The sequence below is a fragment of the Artemia sp. Qi Xiang Cuo genome, chromosome 14 (genome assembly GCF_049724085.1).
Source record: "Artemia sp. Qi Xiang Cuo chromosome 14, ASM4972408v1, whole genome shotgun sequence".
Classification (NCBI taxonomy): domain Eukaryota; kingdom Metazoa; phylum Arthropoda; class Branchiopoda; order Anostraca; family Artemiidae; genus Artemia; species Artemia sp. Qi Xiang Cuo.
This window is the reverse complement of record NC_142807.1, coordinates 40,792,598-40,812,243: the sequence shown is the minus strand read 5'-3', so window position 1 is coordinate 40,812,243 and position 19,646 is coordinate 40,792,598. Positions and strand designations below refer to the sequence as shown.

Below are 19,646 nucleotides of genomic sequence, written 5' to 3'. Positions count from 1 at the left end.
AATATAACTTGTAAAATCTAGAAGTGTGTCAAATTTGTTGTTTCTTTTTTAAATTTTTGTGCAATAAGAATACAAAGAAAAGGATATTTTTTCTGTGAAAATACTCCCAAAAAGGTATTTTTCAAAATCTCGGGGGGGGGGGGACGGTGAAAGTTCCCCCATTGACGCCACTTCTTTTGAAAGGAGCCAGTACTTCAAAAACCGTGCCTAATGACTACTTTGATCCTTTCACAGGATCCTGACACCCCTCGCCCTAATTGTCAATAACAATGTAATGCTTCAATCTAAGCTCCTATTCAATAATTGTCTTGCTCCACAGTTTCCCATAATGATTCCCTGGTCATGTATTCCTTGGGAGAATGAATATATACCCTGGGAATTACTTAAGAAAGATCAAGAAGCAATCTTGTTTGTTTATGTCTGCCAGGTATTTTCTCTCTAATTTATAATTATTCATGGAAATATGGACTGGATGCTTTCTATATGTGTATTGTATGTAAGATTTTGTTTTTGGGTATTTACCACAGAATAATTAAACATAGAAAGCTTGACAGGATAGATTTAATTGTTTGGTCCACTCAAGAATCAGTCATGGGGTTGGAACTATAAGTCAAGTATGTACACATTTTTCAGGGGAAGGAGGGGTTAATTTTTCGAAATAGAGTGCAACAATAGGCTGGATAGGATTGACTATAAACAAGATGTAACGGTATACAGAGAAATTGAGGTACAATATACGAAATTGATAAAAATCATTAGATTTCAAATGGTCCCAGCCCCAATCCTCCTTGTTTATATACTTGGCAATTATGTTTCTTGCTCCTTTTTCTTCATGTATTGGATGTTTCGGATTCCTGAATCAAGAAATGGTAAAAACTTGTTTTTGATTTGTTGGAGATAAATTGAAAAATTGTATACGTGCTATTAAGGTCTTAAGTATTTAAATAAACTAAGGGATTTTAAAAAGTCAAAAGTATCCAATGTTAGAGAGAGGGTCATTCCCTTCAATTTATTACACAGGGTAAATATATCCATCAGCTTGACATTCCAAACTCTATGTGACCTTGCAAGCTACCACCTGGAGGTCTCATGAATCTGATGGGTGTTAAAACCCCATATGAAAAGGGTACTTCGGAAATCCAGATCATATTGGCTCCAAAAATGACTTTGAATGCTAATCTTCTGCCAGGTAGTTGTTATGTTCAGCCCCAGAGTGATCTAAAGGTGGAGACCCACAGACAAGTCAAACTTTTTAGTTGATGGTTTTTTGGAGTGAAGGAACCTTCTCCTAAAATAGCTCTGATACTTTGATGATACAATTCCAAGATGGTAAACTATACCAATATGGGCCATCTAAATTAACCACAGTTGTTTTATATTCGGTTGTAAGAGTCACCTTGACCACCCAAAGGGATTTAGGTCATTTGGTGTGTTGACAACCCATCTTATGGCCTTTAGACCAGCCACATTTCCAACCTTGGGATTGCCCTGAGACTGTAAGGGTTTTATGTTTCTTTTAGAGCAAGTATTGTCCAAATTAAAAGAGTTTTGACCAAGTTGAAAGAAGTATGGGGAGCCTTAATTTTCTGTTTATTTTCGCAAAAAAACGCTCATGGTTTGTAATTTCACTAGCGTTAAGCAAAAACCGTCTAAGTCACATTTTCCAAATTTTACAGGAGAGCAATTTTTCTGGTTGAAAGCGTCTCCTGAATCCGAATATGAACGAAAACTGCTGGGGAAAAATGATATATGCAAAAAAAAAACATCGACGAATTTAAATTTGCCATTAGATTTTGCTAAAATCGAGTATATTTCGAGATAATGGACTTAGCTGGTTTTCGCGAATTGAATTTTCTCAAAATCTTTCAAAAAACAAATTGCAAATTCAAGATAAGTCAACTTCGTTTATGTAAGAAATGGTAAAAAAAAATCATGAAACATGAGAATATTTGCTCATTCGTCCTGATTTTCATTTTCGAGGTAGTCCACTGCTGTATTGCCATAAAGCAAATTTTTGTAGAAGGCATGATAGTCCTCAGGCACAAACGGTAGAAGTGACATCAAGTCGTCGTATTTCGCTTTGGAAATCGTCTTCCCATTGGGATACTTTGTCTTCATACCTGCAAATGGGATTTTCTGGGATCCTCTCTTTCTAAAATTCATTATTCTGAATGGTGCATCTTCATCTAGACAAGCTTTGAACTTGATAATGTCAAATTGTTTTTCGTACCTCAACCAACGGACAGCTAACCAAGAGAATGGCTGATTTTCGGTGTCCACTGTTCTTTTGACACATCTTTTCCTGAAAAATTCGTTAAAGTCAAACATTTCGGACTTCGACATCTCAGTGGCGGTCATGGGAATTTTTCCCCTTGCAAGACGTATTAAGTTTATCCAGTCAGCTGGAACTCGGATTTCAAAGTCTGTATACTTGTTGACCTTCTCAATCCTGGCTTGATCGCTGTCGCACTAGAGGTGAGTCTGGGTTCCGGGTTCGAGAAACTTTTGATCTATCAATTCAAAATCCTCCGAAGCAATTTTAGAAACGTAATACGAAAACATTCTGGTCACATACATATTTCGATTCTGAGAACCACATGTGTCCGAGTACAAGACTAGCTGTGTTATTCTTGACGGCAGTGCCTTCATATGCTTAATCAGACAAGAGACTACCTCAGAGGCTCCCTTCTCACCCATTCCTTCGTGCCAAAGGTAATTGTATGACTTTTCCTCTTTCAAATTGCTTATTACGTGAATGGTAAGGTTGTAGGTCCACAGTTGCCTTTTGTAGAAAGCTATTTTAGTCTGTACAAAGGGCGTAGGAAGACACTGCTGAAGATCAAAAACCTACAACAGAGTGGAATGGTCGTTCTTTACAACCTCTTTGTCTTTCTGTTTAGACTCGTACGCTGATCTATAGGCTGTCTCATGGGCTGAGGGCATGGGCTGTCAGCTGAGCTTGTAAGACTCTTTTGGAATCTTCAGGATCAGCACAATTAATCTGTTGCTTAAGCTTCTCACGCGTTCCACAGGACTCCCTGACAGGAGGTTTAAATCCAAGATTGTATTCTTGATAGAAAACTTTCTTGTACATTGCAACCGATTTTGCTGACAGCCCCTTTTCTGCAGAAAATTCTTTGTAAAGATCGTACATCTTCTGAAGGCTAAGATTAGAAGAAAGATATTTCCTGGAAGTTTGTGACCTTCCATAGTGGGATTTATAAGCAGGAAATGATTCAATTTGCTGCTTTATGAGCTCAATGTCAGCCGGGACTGATCTGTTGAAAGCTTGGCGTCTCTCAGGAGTGCTAATAATAGAGAACTTCCCATGTTTTCCTTGAACCGTTGCAAGCTCTGCTTTGGTTAGAGCAAAGACAGACATGAAACAGGACTTGCATATTTTAACTCTCTCCGATTCAACAGTCACATAATAGTACCAGGCATAGCGCTCCTTGTTACTATCATCTTTTCTTTTCCTGGCTCGTTTTGGTCGAGTTCTGTTCATGCAGTTGAGAAGAAATTGCTGCTGCTGTTTCTTTTCCCCTATAGCCCAGTACGATTCAAATATACTGGCTTTCGTTTCACTACCAAGTTTTTCAGAACAGCTCAGCCTGCAACTTCTAAAAGCTTCATTCTGTTTTCTAGCAGGGTGAACAATATTTTTGGCACTCACATATTCTTCGCCTTTGTATTTACTTTCCGTCCGTTCTCTCCGTCTCATGTACTTCGCACTTCGGCCACGCTTTCGTCCGGAATGTGCTTTTTCCGCAGTAACTTCACTTTCTTGGCCAGGCAAAGAATCTGTCACCGGGTCTTCAACAACATTCCCTGACCCACTGGATGGCACATTCTGTTCTTGTTGGCTTGTATTATTATTAATTTCACTAGGAATTTCTTCTATTTGTAAAACCCTCCCTGACTGGATTGTCTCGCCATCATAGTCCGCTTCCTCAGCTGGCTGAAGTCTTGTGTATACCTTTGGAGGATTGAGAACAAGAGCAACAGAGTCTTCTTTGTCGGTGCTACTACTGGAAGGAACAAACTCAGAAATCATCGATTCTGCAGAAGAAAGATCCTCCTCTGGGTCACTCTCCATCAAAATTTCGTCAATTGCATTTAGGTCAGAAGGTTTCGAAAGATCAAGTTTTCGTCTGGTTCTGCGATCCATATTGCCTGGAAAAAAGGTAGTGTTGAAAACTAGTTTAAAGCCTTTTAAGAGTATCAAGCATCTTTCAGTTCTGTCACAACACTCCTAACCTAATGAGCTTAAATGTACACTTTTACATCCGTGGAATCAGTTCTCCGAATTTGGCCAATGAGCCCTCAAAGACTTAAATAAATGTAAAACTAGCTTTTTCTCCTGTTTTTGTAGAGAGAATACGCTATTTTTTGGTTTTCTATTTGGTTGCATAAAGTGATTGGAGATACATTGCCCAGCAAAAGCCAAACATATGTATTTGCAGCTGCAATACTGTTTTAATTGATTCTAAAAACATTTGCGTCAGAAGTTACTAGCTTTCAAGATTCATTTACAGTAAGTGTGACCTTCTGAGTAATTAGGTGGTGAATAGCCTGTTTAGCAAGACTGTCAGCAATTTTGTTTCCCTTAATTATTACGTGAGAAGGAACCCAAACCATTTTCAGTTGAAGAGCCTAGGAATACTCGATTTTCTTATTCTTTTCCTGTAGACGAGCAACGAATGGAATAATATTTTCTTGCCTCTTTTTGAGATCAGAAAGAACACTTTTAGAATCACAGAAGATAACAAAGGAACCTGATCCAGCTTCCAGGATAACATCCAGAGCTCTCTGGGGAGCAAGGCATTCCGCACGAAAAATTGAGGTTCCATCTGAAACTCTGATCACAATTGATGAACCATTCTATTCGGAAAAAATACCTATGGAAGCCCTTCCATCATTGGAAACTGATCGATTAGTAAAAATATTTTTCCAACTGCAATTTTCCGCCATTATAGCTCATGTTAGTAGATGAAGGATTTGATTTTTCATCTTAGTCTGAGGATAATCCTTGTCAAGGATGTTAATGTCTATGACATTATAAATACTATTGGAAGGGTTGGAGGAGGTCTGAGTCTTGCAACAAAATATTAGATTTTCAGGAACACCAATTCCTGTAAGGAGCTCAACTTGACAATGGCTGGACTACTATATGTCTTCCAATTTTCAGATGAGAATGATAAATTTGCAGAACACTCCTTGAAAAACGGGATGGTTTTGATTGTTGTTAACTTTCATAAAGTAATTAAATGATAGTTTCAAAAACCTTTCTTCTAAAGATGGGATATCCACCTTCTTGTACAGTCCTGCAGTGAGTGTACTTTTAAGAGCACCAGTGATAAGTCTCAGATTCTAATATACTAATGATTCTATTTTAGAAAGTACTTTTTTGAAGCTGAGAAGTACACAGGAAGACAATATTCAATCTTTCCATATATTATGGAAATGAGTAGTTTTCGAAGCCCATCTTGGCTGGTACCCCACTTTTGCCCTGCAACAGCACGTATAAAATTCATCCGTTTTTCAAGTGCATTAATCAGATAAGAAATACGAACATTACAATTTAACTTATTATCGAGCCAAACTCCAAGTAACTTTACATTCCTGTCAAAGTGAATGAACTGATTATAGAGAGCCAAACTGGTTGAGAGAAACCTTGCCTTTGGTTACTTTTCCTATAGAAACCTGTGCCAGTAGATTTTGGGATAGGAAAAATCAGACTTTTTGGTTTAAGCCATATTGACAGTTTATCAATAGCTCCCTAATGCTTGGGTTTGCAAGTTTGAGGACAAGTGCCCTCGGTCCAAATGGCTAAGTCATCTGCGTACAAGACAAATTTTACTGAGGGTATATTATCAAAAAAGACAAGCCCCTCAGGCATGTAGCCCTTGGGGGGATTTTCTTGCAATTCTTGTGAACTTGGGACAGGATAATCCTTATTACATGAAAATGTTAACATTAGATCATCAGCCAAATCTAGCTTCCTTATGACCAGAACTTTATTGAACACATATTGATCCTTAACCTTCAAACAGTTAACACCGTTGATTGACCCTACCAATATTGAGTCCTTTTGGAACTCTTTTGTCTGCTTTCTCAAAAGCATGATTGCTTTCACGATTATCCCCAGAGTGGGATTGAGGGGACCAGGGTGACTATTGCTTGCATTCAGATTCTTATGATTTTTACTCATAATAATGACATTGGTCTGATATAACAGAAGATGTAGCTGAACATCCTAAGTCAAGAGGGTCGGACATTCCTAATGGCTAGCCAAGCACTATATGAAACAACAAAACCAATTCAATACTACCAGTTTCAAGATGAAAAGAAGAGAAGGAAAAATGGCTTAAATACCTTAATATTAACCTTTAAACTAATAAACACAAGAAAATCAAAATTTAGCAAAATGCTTTATTAGTTAAATCTTTTCGCCCTTTTCTCCTTCCAGAAATTCCATTTGGTTTTTAAACACTAATGATGGTGATGAATCAAAACAGTACAAGTCAAATCTTGCGGCCACAGATAAAAAGCAAAAACATGCCAAGTCCAGTTACCGCTGGATCCAAGGACTTGGCTTGTTTTTGCGATTTACAAATTGCTGTAAAGGGACTTAGACTGAAAATTCAAATTTTAACTGTGACCTTATTTGAAGACTGTAGATCGATTCTGATCATACGAAACGACTTGTCGTGAAATTTTACATAAGGTGGAGCCCATAACTCAATTTCGAAAAAAATGTGACTTAGACAGTTTTTGCATAACGCTAGTGAATTATAACAAGAGCATATGGTCTTTTGCTGTGTTACAAAATATATTTTGTGGTTGCATTTCTTAAGAAGAGGTGGATGATTTTAAATTGTAACTTAAAAAAGAAGTTTATTTACAAATAAACAAAAAAAGACAACACAACAGCAACATTTTTAAGAAATTTAAAATAAATTTCTTGTGTATTATTATCTCAATTAATCAGTAGTTGTACCGAACCAATCGTGCTCAAATCCTCCTCAGGGCCATACTGTGGTGTTTCTTTTGTGGATGGTGAAAATTTCCCCACAGTAGAGTGCAGACTGTTTGTTATCATTGTATTATCCTTTCTTGTTGTTTTTTTCTTTTTAGTTTAAAGCTTATTCCAATAGGCAATGTTTAGAAGTCCTCCAAAAAAAAATGTCTCCCCAGATCCCACCCCAAATACCAGTGAAATTGATACCCATCTTGGCTGGTCAAGCAATCTATCACAAAGTTCACATGATAGCTCCAATTCTGAGAATAGGACAATGATCAGTGTAGGGGCTAATGTCACTATAAATGATGATAATGGCTTTCAAGAGGTCCTTTCTAGAAGCTCTAAAAAAAGGAAAAAAATCTCCCCAATCAAAAGCGTTTCCCCTCTCCCCGCCCAAGATCCTCCCTCCCTAAACTTAGGAATTTATCTTAAAATTTCTCCTATTACCCCTATTCAAATAAAAAAAGATTACTGCAATAAGAGTTGCAATTATCAAATTGCTAAAATCAATGTTCTCCCTTAATATTCACCTTGACGGATCTCTGCTAATAGCTGTCCAAGATCAGAAATCAGCAGACACAATAATCAACCCAAAATCCCTTCTGAATACCCCAATTAATGCATCTAAATGGAACCCAAAACAATCCCCAACAAAAATAATAGTTTATAATGTTCCCCCAGAAATACCCACTCAGGAGTTAAAAAAAGGGCTCTCAGATAGGGCTGGAAACACAATCCCAGTTGAAGATGTTACCCAACTTGGTAAACCTAACTCTAATGGCCTAAAAACAAGTAGATCCTTCTTATTTACACTGAAGGAAAAAATTAACATCCCAGAAAAGTTATTCCTATTTGGGCAAATGAAACCACACAAGGAATACAAACCAAAGCCTAACCAGTGTCAAAAGTGTCTCAAACTGGGACACACAACAAACAAATGCAATGAAATTCTTCTAGAGTGTAGTAATTGTAAAGTATTCCATCCTAAAGAGTTGACAACTTGCAACAACACTCAGCCTACATGTATCAATTGCAAAAGCCCACATGAATCTACAAATAAATCACTATGCCCTCCATATAAAAAAATGAGCACTAACACTCCAAATAGCAATAGAGAATGCCATTTCATACCCCTTTGCAGCAATGGAAGAAAATGCTGCCCAACAATACCAAATAAGGCCCTTTATGAAACCAACCAAAACTCCCAAGTAAATCATCCCCAATGCATCAAGTACCCCGTATAAAACACCATCCTCTAAGCCCCCTAGGTCACATCCCTATCAGAAGGAATCACCAAGTCAACAAGCCTCCTTGTCCGGTGAGATGAGGTCAGCCTGGCCCTCCCTCCCAAGAAGAAACAAACCAGAAACACTACCAGAAATTAATCCCTTGACTGACAAACAGGATGCACAACCAAACATGCAATTCCCAAATATATGCTTATTCATTCTAAACTGTAATGCAGTTCAGGCCATGAACATACATCAACTACAGAAAACAAAAATCATTGCAGAATTGCCAAAATTCTACATTCCTGATGATATGCTCATTCAAGCAAAAAAAGATCTTGCTTTACTTTTAACAGAGCTGAACATTGATACACAGTCATATGAAAAATAAATTAACAACACAACACATATGAATACTCCAGTGGAACATAAGATCACTCACAGAAAATAAGTTATATGAACTAATATCTTTTATGAATAATAATTCCATTAATATTGCTTGCCTCCAGGAAACTCATTTAACCCAAAATCAACAACTTAAGTCTCTGGGGTACACTATCTTGAGAAAGGATAGATCATCAGAGAGAAAAGGAGGTGGTGTAGCTTTAATAATTAAAAATAAAATACAATTCTGTAGCATTAACTTTTCCTGATTTTGTAAATGATGTTGATACAATTGGTATCAGTCTTTGGCTGAATAATACAAAAACTTACATATTAAGCTTTTATAACCCTAATGGCCAAACCACAGATGCCATGGATTTCTTCAACTATATAAATAATTCTAATTTGTTAAAAAATATCATTATTTGTGGAGATTTCAATGCCCACAGCCTTTTGTGGGGGAATAAACTAGCAAATAAAGCTGGTAAATTGATTGAGTATAAGACTTCAAATAATAATGAATTAGCTGTTGCTACCCCTCCAAACCTGAATACATATTTCAACCCCATAAGTGGCAGATTCTCCACAATTGACCTTCAAATTGTGTCATTAAAAATTTTGAATAAAATGTATATAAATAAAATTAATAGTCTATGTACTGACCACTTTGCTATAGTTTGCTCTCTAAATGAACCTGCTGCAGCTCTATCACATACGTCAAAATATATCAACACTAAAGCAAATTGGTCTATGTTCCAAAATAAGCTAAAGGATGAAATTACAAGTTTCACCCAAAATTCATGCATTTCAAACACAACAGTTGACACACACATGCTGAAGTCTTGGCATCTTTACTAATAAATACAGCTAATCATGCTATCCCCAGGACAACACCCAAGAAAACCTTCCCTAAACACATTCCCAAAGCATGGTGGATAAACGAGTGCCTAAATAAATGGAGAACAAAAAAAAAGCTAGGAGAGCATTCATAAAAAAACCATCACCTACTACATATTTAAAAAAATTACAAGCAGAATCTAATCTAAAAAGGACTATAATAGATGCTAAATATAATTACTGGAATAATTTTGCAAATAATCTCTCCAGAGAAACACATGAGCCAATTATACATGAAATTATAAGCCACATCTGTGGGAAAAAGACTTCCCCCAACCCATTCCTGTATGTGCTTATACATAATAATACCCATTATGACAATGAAAAAGTTATAACTATTTGCAACTCTTTTTGTTAATAAGCTAACATCAAATAATCGAAGCAAAATGTCCCCAATTCCTATGAATCCAAGTTACCAACCACGCCCAGGATCCGAGTATATAACTAGTCCATTTTCAATCTAGGAAATGAATAATGCAATACATCATATTATGACCAAAACTAGCGGCAGCTATGACAACATGTAACCTTCATGGGTAAAGAATCTCACCCCTTCATACAATCAGGAACTGCTAAATTGTTATAATCACGCTTGGGCATCTTCTATGTTCCCCAATATATGGAAATGTTCGTCCCTCCGTCCAATCCTAAAGAAAAATAAACCCAAAGATAACCCTGAGTCCTATAGGCCCATAATGATTACTCCTGTTGTGGGGAAAATAATGGAGAAAATGATCTATTACCGACTCCTCTGGTTTGTGGAAAAAAATAACATGATCCCTCACACTCAAACTGGATTCAGGAAACACCACTCCTCAACAGATGCTTTCATTTTGCTAACAAATGCAATAAATGAATCATTCTAAAAAAAAAAATGTCATAGTTGCAGCTTTCCTAGATTTTGAGGGGGCATATGACAATGTGAACCACCAAATCCTTTTAAACAAACTTGCAAACCTTGGACTACCCTCCAAGCTAGTATCTTTTATAAAATCGTTCATAGAATTGCGAAGTTTCATTGTTTGTGTTGGTTCAGCCTCTTCACCCCAAAAGACAATAACCAAAGGCCTACCTCAGGGAGCAGTCCTCAGTTGTCTCCTCTTTGCCCTATATCTCTGGGACATGAACCTCCCCCACACGAATATACAATATGCAGACGATCTTGTGCTCTGGTCATCTGGCAACACCTTTGAGATAGCACAGTCAAATCTGCAAAAGTCACTTCCAATTTGAAAAATTCTCTCAACATTCAGATTTACCCATTGCACCTGTCAAGTCAAAAATAATCCAATTTCACCGAAAGCGAAACCATGTTAATGCAAAACTAACTCTAAATGGAACAACTATTCCAGAAGATAATCATATTAATTACCTAGGTCTCATGCTTGACCAAAAACTTAATTTCCACCTCCACATTTCAAACACAATAAAAAAATGCTATAGAAAAACAAATATACTAAAAAGACTTCTTTCCACACCCTGGGGCTGTAAGGAGAAAACCTTACTCCGTTTTATAAATCACATATAAGAACCCATATTGACTATGGGTTCATCGTCAATGGTGCATGTGCAAGGACCCAGATGCAAAAATTGAAACAACACAAAATGATAGAATACGTCTCATAATCGGTCTTAGGAAACCCACAAGCACCAAGTTTCTACTTATGGAGAGTAATACAATTACCTATAAAAACCACTTCCAAATATTTGTTGATGGGTCAAAAATGAATGAGAAGGTAGCAAGTGGTGCTTTCCTACCTCACCTGAAAATTGCAATGGGCGAGAGATTATATAATAATTTATCTATAATGTCTGCTGAGTTAAATGCCATAATCATGGCATTAGAACACCTTAATGAAAAACCAACCTTTGATTGCAAATTCAAATAATATTATTGTATATTCCGACTCAGCTGGCCTCAGCTCCTCAGTATAAATTGGACATTGACACTTATCATTGTCTCAGTATTATAGATAATCTTGCTTCAAGTGGCATAAGAACTTATTTTCAGTACATTCCTAGCCACTCTGGTATAAGTGTTAATCATCAGGTTGATGAAATAGCAAAAAATGCTATAAATATTGACCAGCCAAGTGGGAGACCAATCCCGATTAGAGATATTTATCGATGGAGACTATCAGATATTAATTTTGATAAGATTAATCCTATCCTTTCCCCCTTTCCCAATAAGTATTTTTCTAAAATTTATCATAGAATTCGTTCTGGAACAAATGGACTAAATTTTCTTGCATTCTCGTATAAGTTTTCTAATTCAAGTGGTTCAATTCCCCTGTCCCCTCTTTGCAGGCATTATAATATGAAAAATGAAACAATTGACCATTGCCTATTTGAATGTAATATGCTGACGTCTGCACAACAAACCTTGCTTTGTAAACTGCTAAAATGCTTCAAACACCACAAAATCTCACTATCAGCCAAGAGCCTAGCCAACTATACCTGCACACAGAGCATAGAAATCGACATCTATCATCTTATATTTGAACTCCTAGAGTCGAAAGATCAACTGAAAGATATCTGAAAATATCTAATAAATATGAGGCAATCAAGCCAGTAGCTCTGTAGCTCACAGAGTGAATCAAAAGGAAAAGGGCTAAATAGTATTACTGAAAAGCCCGCCTGCTGTTAAATAGAAGAAGGCTCATAAGTTTCAGTAACTTGAAAAAGAACTTGGTTTATTTATATTGTATATCAGTTGATATATGCAATTTGAGATTCTAATTCATTGAAACAAAAGGATACTCCACCCCTTCAGAATTATCAAAAATAACTAGGTAAATTAAGTAATATAGGCATGAAATATACTCTTAATTTTAGACTCCTTGCCCTCCCCCACCAGGAAACTTTGACTGTTGTTTTCCGACAATAAATCACACAGCTAGAATAACAATTTAATCGTAACTGCTGAAGTATTGTGAATTTTAAAATGTCCTTAAGTTTCTGAGATAAATAATATGTCAATTATCTGGGATGGGGTATTTTGATTTTACAAAAAAAAAGAATAAACAATAACGTGCAATGTGATAACTTTATAGACGAAACCGATCATGTTTTAAATTATAGAATTGTATGTTATTGAGGAGGGGAGGGACGGGATTGTGATTTGTAGAACCACAGTCAGGCATGTCTGGTTGAGTCTGAAATTGTTGAACTTACGTGTTCTTGATGGTAGGATATTATTTGTGGCATTATTGGTTAAGATTATTTGTTTTCGAGGCTGCTTTCACTCAAGGTTTTCGAGGCTGCTTACGCGCGCGTACGTAGGAAATAAATCCAAAATGAACTTTGAAAAGTCAGGAGAATGTAACTGTGACATGGTAAACCACGACAAAACACTACTGAAATATTCCAACTCTTGCATTTTACGAGAGAAATCCAAAATGAACTTTGAAAAATCAAGAGAATGTAACTGTGACAAATTAAAGCACAACAAAACATATTCCAACTCTTGCATTTCAACGAAAGAAATCCAAAATGAACTTTGAAAAAAATCAAGAGAATGTAACTTTGACAAGGTAAAGCACAACAAGACACTACTGAAATATTCCAACTCTTGCATTTCAACAAAAAAAAAATTCAAAATGAACTTTGAAAAATTAAAAGAATGTTACTGTGACAAGGTAAGCCACGACATAATACTACCGAAACAATCAAACTCTTGCATTTCAATGAAAGAAATTCAAAATGAACTTTGTAAAATTAAGAGAATGTAAAAATATAAAATGAACTTTGAAAAAAAAAGAGAATATAACCGTGACAAGGTAAGCCACGACAAAACACTACTGAAATATTCCAACTCTTGCATTTCAAGGAAAGAAATCCAAAATGAACTTTTGAAAAATCAAGAGAATGTAACTGTGACAAGGTAAAGCACAACAAAACACTACTGAAATATTCCAACTCTTGCATTTCAATGAAAGAAATCCAAGATGAACTTTGAAAAATCAAGAGAATGTAACTGTGACAAGGTAAACCACGACAAAACACTACTGAATTTAAGTATGTTTCATCTCATTCGAAGACATGTAAAAAAAAGTTGAAAAAAATATATCATGTTTAAAAAAATTAAAAAAATGGGGAGGGGGGGCCAAAAAGTTGGAGGGAGGGGGTGCCCTTCGAGTTTGGGGATAGGGGACCTATGGAGGGTTGAAGTCCCTGGTGGTTAGGGTCGTTGGTGCTTATGATTCATGATGGTTCATACTCATGTATACCTCACTACATGATCTGTAAGGATTTCTATGGATTGTTCTGAATTTCTTTATTAAAATTCTTTTCTTGCCATCTACATCTCTCTTAGTATCAACTTTTTAGTAAACTATAACGTTAGACCATATTTTAAACTGACAACACTGTTCAAACGCCACTTATGTATTATACAGAACACATCGAAGAAGTAAAGCTATTCATTATCAAAATTCTTTTCTTGCCGTCTACATCTCTCTTAGTATCAACTTTTTAGTATACTATAATGTTAAATTCTATTTTAAATTGACAACACTTTTCAAACGCCATTGAGGTTACCTTAACTGCTAATCACTTTAACCCTTTTTCTCTATCGTCAAGTACATGCTCTGGAAAGGTACCAAGGAACATAATGCAATTCAGGAACCAGTGGGGAATCCCCGCTCGTATCTGCTAATCACTTTAACCCTTTTTCTCTATCGTCAAGTACATGCTCTGGAAAGGTACCAAGGAACATAAGGCAATTCAGGAACCAGTGGGGAATCCCCGCTCGTAACTGCTAATCACTTTAACCCTTTTTCTCTATCGTCAAGTGCATACTCTGGAAAGGTACCAAGGAACGTAAGGCAATTCAGGAACCAGTGGGGAATCCCCGCTCGAAATTGCTAATCACTTTAACCCTTTTTCTCCATCGTCAAGTACATGCTCTGGAAAGGTGCCATGGAACGTAATCTCCCCAAATCCATAGGTACATGATCTTGAAAGGTTCCAAGGAACGTAAGGTAATTCAGGAACCAGTGGGGAATCCCCGCTCGTAATTGCTAATCACTTTAACCCTTTTTTTTCTCCATCTTCCAAACTCCGAGGTCTCTGATTGGCTCCTAAAAAACGGATGTTAGCTCAAAAAACAGTTTGGTTGAAAAACTTGGAGTTGAAACAAAACTTGTGTGGGGAATCCCCACTCATACTGTTATCTTTTTTGCAATGTTTAGGAACTGGAGGGGAATCCCCGCTCGCTTGGAAAGGTACCAATGAAAGGCAAGCAAAACTCTCCCATCCCTCCAAAAATATTTTATTCAGATATTTCTTGTTAAAAAATTATCCAATCACTAATTAGAATCAATCACACTCCTATTATTCAAACATTAATTAATATCGTTCATAGTGTCAAAATTGCGAATTCCTTATCCCTTTCTGCAAATGTCGATCAAACAATTCCGATTGTAAAAGCGTGTTTAATCACGTTGCTTGGAAAGGTACCAAACACGTCAAACTGTTTCCATGTGCAATTGATATCAATAGCAATAACCAGTCTGGTAATCTGCCTTGGAAAGGTACTAAGGAACGTAAAGTGGGCAAATAACACAGGAAGGAACATAAAGTGGTAGAAATATAACCTAGGACTCTACTAAGAAGGCAGAAACAATTACTTAAAACAACACATACCAACTATACCCTTGAAGTGGAACATGCACTAAATACCCAAAATATACCCTATTCTCCGGTATTGACATGTTTTAAAAATTCATCATTAGGCCATTCAGTTTTTAAATCTACCTGAGTTTTATTGCTTTGAGAAAATTCATTTTCAGCACAGGCTGCAATTAAATCAGAGCTTCAGGCTAAGTCTTCTGGGAAAAACTCAAAATGTCCCATTAATTCACCTCTTAATAAGGTAACTTGATATTTCGTGGGGTTAAAAAATACTAAGGGAAATGAGGAATGAGACACTTCACTGATTTACTCTGAAATACATATCTGCCACGCTGGTGAAGGCGTGAACATCAGACAATCCCCATGAGCTACAGGACTTTGGTTACTAGATTGCGGTTTCACTTTGATTATTCTAAAAGAGTTTGGTGAAATGGTTAGCTGTTTAGCTACATATACATATCCTGTACAAGCGTTACCAGTGTTTTCGGCAAAAAATGCGCTAAACTTTTCTTGATATAGACTATTGGAGCCTAAACTGATTTGGTTTCGACGGGTATCAAGAGAAATGTCCAAGCAATTTAAGAAATCATAGCCTACTATTAGAGGAAACTTAAGTTCACTAATAACAAGAAATTCCCAATGAATTTTTTTTTTCACTCCGTCAGATATAGCAACAAGAATTTTGATTTTCCCCAAAACAGGCAAAATATTTCCACTCAAGGATTTTACAGCTGAAAATGACGTTTTAATTTTCTTTCGTATTTGCCCAGGAAGGCTGTAGAATAAATTTTCCGATAATAGTGACATTTAACAACCGGTATAAATAAATGCCAAAATTTTAATAGATTCGCACCATTTTACAACATGCATAAATGGAAGTGAGACATAGTAATTCTGGTATACTCAAATAACAAATCTCTAAATCAGAATGGTTCACAGAAGAAATATTATTTATTAGAGGACTTTGCATAAGGTTGACTCGGCCTCCGGTAAAGTCGAATTATTTAGTTTTTTTGGTTTGCTTGTGGTAGATTTATAGGCGCTGGCACTAAACAAAATTTCGATTTGTGCCCTATTTCACCACAGCGGATACACGTTGTAGATTCCTTACATTTAGATTGTCTGTGTGGACCCCTGCAATTCCAACATTTTATACGAGCGTTAATTCTACCACTAAAATTATTCCTGAAATAATTACACTAGTTGATCTTGACACAAAGGGAGTTCAGCTTTGTTACATATCATGGTTAATGTTTTGACTGCTGACTGCTGCAGTTAAAACTTCCTTAGGAGTACAAAATGTTAAGTCAATTGTTTCAAATTTCGTAGCTAGTTCTAGTAGTTCATTATTATCGCAATCTGGCGATGCTTGTTCCATTACTTGGCGCGCAATACTAGTTTTTAAGCCACTTTTAAAAATGTTTGATATGAGACTACTGGCGTCGTTTTGGTCGGCTGACTTGCAATAATCCTTTGCCTTACCAACTATTCTAGAATAAAATTGAGAGACTAATTCGTTCTCTTTCTGTTTTTCTCTAACTAATTCTTGTAGTTTTTGTCCTACACTTTTTTCTGGGCAAAAGGCTATTTTAAAGGGTTCTTTCAAGGTTTAAAAGATTCTCTATCTGGTTCAGATAACAATTATGGAGAGATCTCTGAGACTCCCCCCTTATATAGCAAATAGCCTGACACAACACTAAGGCGTCCGCCGTGGACTGACTCTTTTGTATTTGCTTTAGAGTTAAAATCCATGAATGAATATCGACTGGATGCTGATTGGGCATCCAGGAATTGGATGGGCATAGGAATTGGCGGACATTGTTCTATATAATAATTAACAGGCATAGGAGGATTTAGTTGGTAAATATCAGAACTGTACATTACCATCCCATCGGAAGACAAAAGTTTTGGCCCTTTTTTGGGCGAATCAGATTTTTTTTCTTTTTGTTGAGGTCCCCTCCTCCCAAGAATTTGCAGATATAAGCTTCAGGCTGACCTAAAGATAAAGCATGTTGGTCCACTTTTTTTTTGGGGGGGGAGGCTTGTGTCCCTAGCCTAAAAATTTGTCTGCACATTTGGATCCACTTGGCTCAAGGACTTACAGATAGAAGTATGGGAAAAACAGATTGCTAGCTCAGTTTCCAAGGGGGAGGGTGTCCTATAGCCCTTTTTCGGGTAAGCATATTTTTTATGCTTTGAGGCCCCCATGGCCCAAGGACTTAAGGATAACTGTTTCAATCCAATCAGGGAAAAAATCTTTTGGCTCTTTGCTTAGCACTATTTTTGGGGAACCCATGCTCCCAACCAACATTTTTCTATATACTTTAGGGTTTCCTTGTTCTAAAAACTTACTGATCCAAGCCTCAATCGATTAGAGAAAAAAAGACTTTTCCTAACACAAACTGATCTAAGTTTTGATCAGTTTCAAATTCATATGTAAATAAATTTTTTTGGTCCTTTTAGAGCTCCATTTTTGGGGCCTGAAGTTTTATTCGTTTGTCAGGCCAGGGACTTTAGGGCTTAGGGGCCTAACAATAGCTCATTGTTAGGCCCCTTACGACCGCCCCTCCTTTCCTAAAAAAAATGGAAAGGCATGTCGGCCTTTTTTCTACTATAAAGCGTACATGTGAAGAATGGTGAATTTCCATAATTTGCGGCCTTTCCTCCTGGGGCTGTGTGGGTCTTTTTTGGTCTCTTTTCCACTATCCTGGAAAAGCGACTACCAGGAAATTTTAATCTGGTGCCCTGGTGAGCTACAGGGGTGTCCAGGGGCAAAAAGAGAACAAGGGGCATGGCGTCCTCTAAACACTTCTGACCCTTAAAAGGGCACCAGATGTTTCAATTTCTGATCGAATTAGCCCCCTCCCAAGTTTCTACGACTAGGCCTTCGATACAAAGTGGTCGGGAAAAACATAGATAGGTGACAGTGCTTTTTACTGATTCAATGCTTGAGTGTTGACTATGGTAGGTCTGACCAAAATCAAGGGGCCTTGTATCGTCAACCCAAAATCAATCCAATCTTTCATTCCCTTAGTTCTATGACTATCTACCTTCGTTCTGCCCTAGGAATGACGTATGAACGAATGCAGCTTTGTTGACATCAAGTGGCCACATGCTGCCAAGAGGGTTAGCAGTAATAGTAGTACGATTTTGAAAAAGGGTTATTATTTTATTTTTTTGGTCCATAATGTAATATCTTTGATCCGTACTTATAGACTTGGATAAGAACTTTGTTTGAGCTCTTTTGGATTCAGCCGCGCACCGTAATAAAAGAGTTTGGGAAACTGATAAGAGTAAACACTTTTCAAAGCATTTTTAACTGATAAGAATTTTTAACATAATGCCATGATTTGTTCTTTGAACCTAGTTAGCGTGGGAATCATAAGCCAAGATTCATTTAAACAAACTCCTTGTGTTCGATTACGGCGTATGTAATGCTGCCATTTCCGTTTTTCAATCATTTCTTTTGATTCAAACATTTACTAAACGTTGTGACATCTTGCATTATGTTGCGTGCAAGTAAAAAAAAATTCTACTTTCAATGCGCAAGAACGTATCCAATTGACATTCCTGTTTACAGCGGGAAGTACTTGGATATTATGTCATATGTCTTGACACGGTCACGAATTGTCATAGCTGAAGAGTTGAATATAGACTAGACTCTAGATTAATTCCGGCCCTGTCAGTCAATTTATGCTTGAAAAATGAAACTTTACTGATTAAATTCACGGTTTAGTCTTTCTCTATATTATTTCAATTACTGGTGTACAGGGCTAAAATTTGAGAAGAGATTACAGTTAAGAATCCAGAAGAGGGGGTAATTTCAATTGCTTGGGCTTAGTTTAAGTTTGTGTGGCTTTTAACTATATATAATATTAGGACTTTTCAAGCAAAAAAAAGGTAAAAATTTTAGTTTTCCCCTCCCCATTTTTCAAAATTTCTGGATATCCCACTGAGATAGGGTTTTAAATAGAAACTAAATATTTATGTTTTATTTCCAGGGACTATTGTCGTTTCTCAGTGCGCCGCTTATTGGTGCCTTATCTGACGTTTGGGGAAGAAAGTTATTTTTGGTAATAACCGTATTTTTTACTTGCGCTCCTATACCTCTAATGAGTATAAATACATGGTAAGTATATTATTCTTGTTCTTCTATTTCCTGTATAGGTCATTAAATACCCAGATCTTGTTTTCTGTCGTAAAATATGTAATAATTACAACTGAAATGGTAACCATAGCTAAAGTCGCGCAGATTCTCGTTTTAGCATAAGACTGTGTTGTAAATAACTATTCTCTCAAATCGATTTCTTTTTCTAGTTTTACTCCTACGGACTGTAGGAATAAAGCTGTGCAAAATACAATTAGAAGATAATGTTTGTTTTGCCTAATCCCTTTCTAGACAAAAAACATCTGCTCCGACTAACCGGAGTTGAACTATGCAAAATATGAAGAAAAAGTATCAGTTACGTCCTTTGGAT

The 19,646-nt window shown here is 36.7% G+C and overlaps 1 protein-coding gene across 3 annotated transcripts in view; it reads left to right on the top strand.

Moving 5' to 3' along the window:
- LOC148944468 (solute carrier family 71 member 1) overlaps window positions 1-19,646 on the top strand; it is a 113,467-nt gene that overhangs the window by 16,969 nt on the left and 76,852 nt on the right. For all 3 annotated transcript variants that reach the window (XM_089100653.1, XM_089100652.1, XM_089100654.1), the window contains exon 3: window positions 19,170-19,297. In XM_089100653.1, coding sequence (XP_088956779.1) covers window positions 19,170-19,297 — 128 coding nt within the window. The remainder of the gene's footprint in view (window positions 1-19,169; window positions 19,298-19,646) is intronic.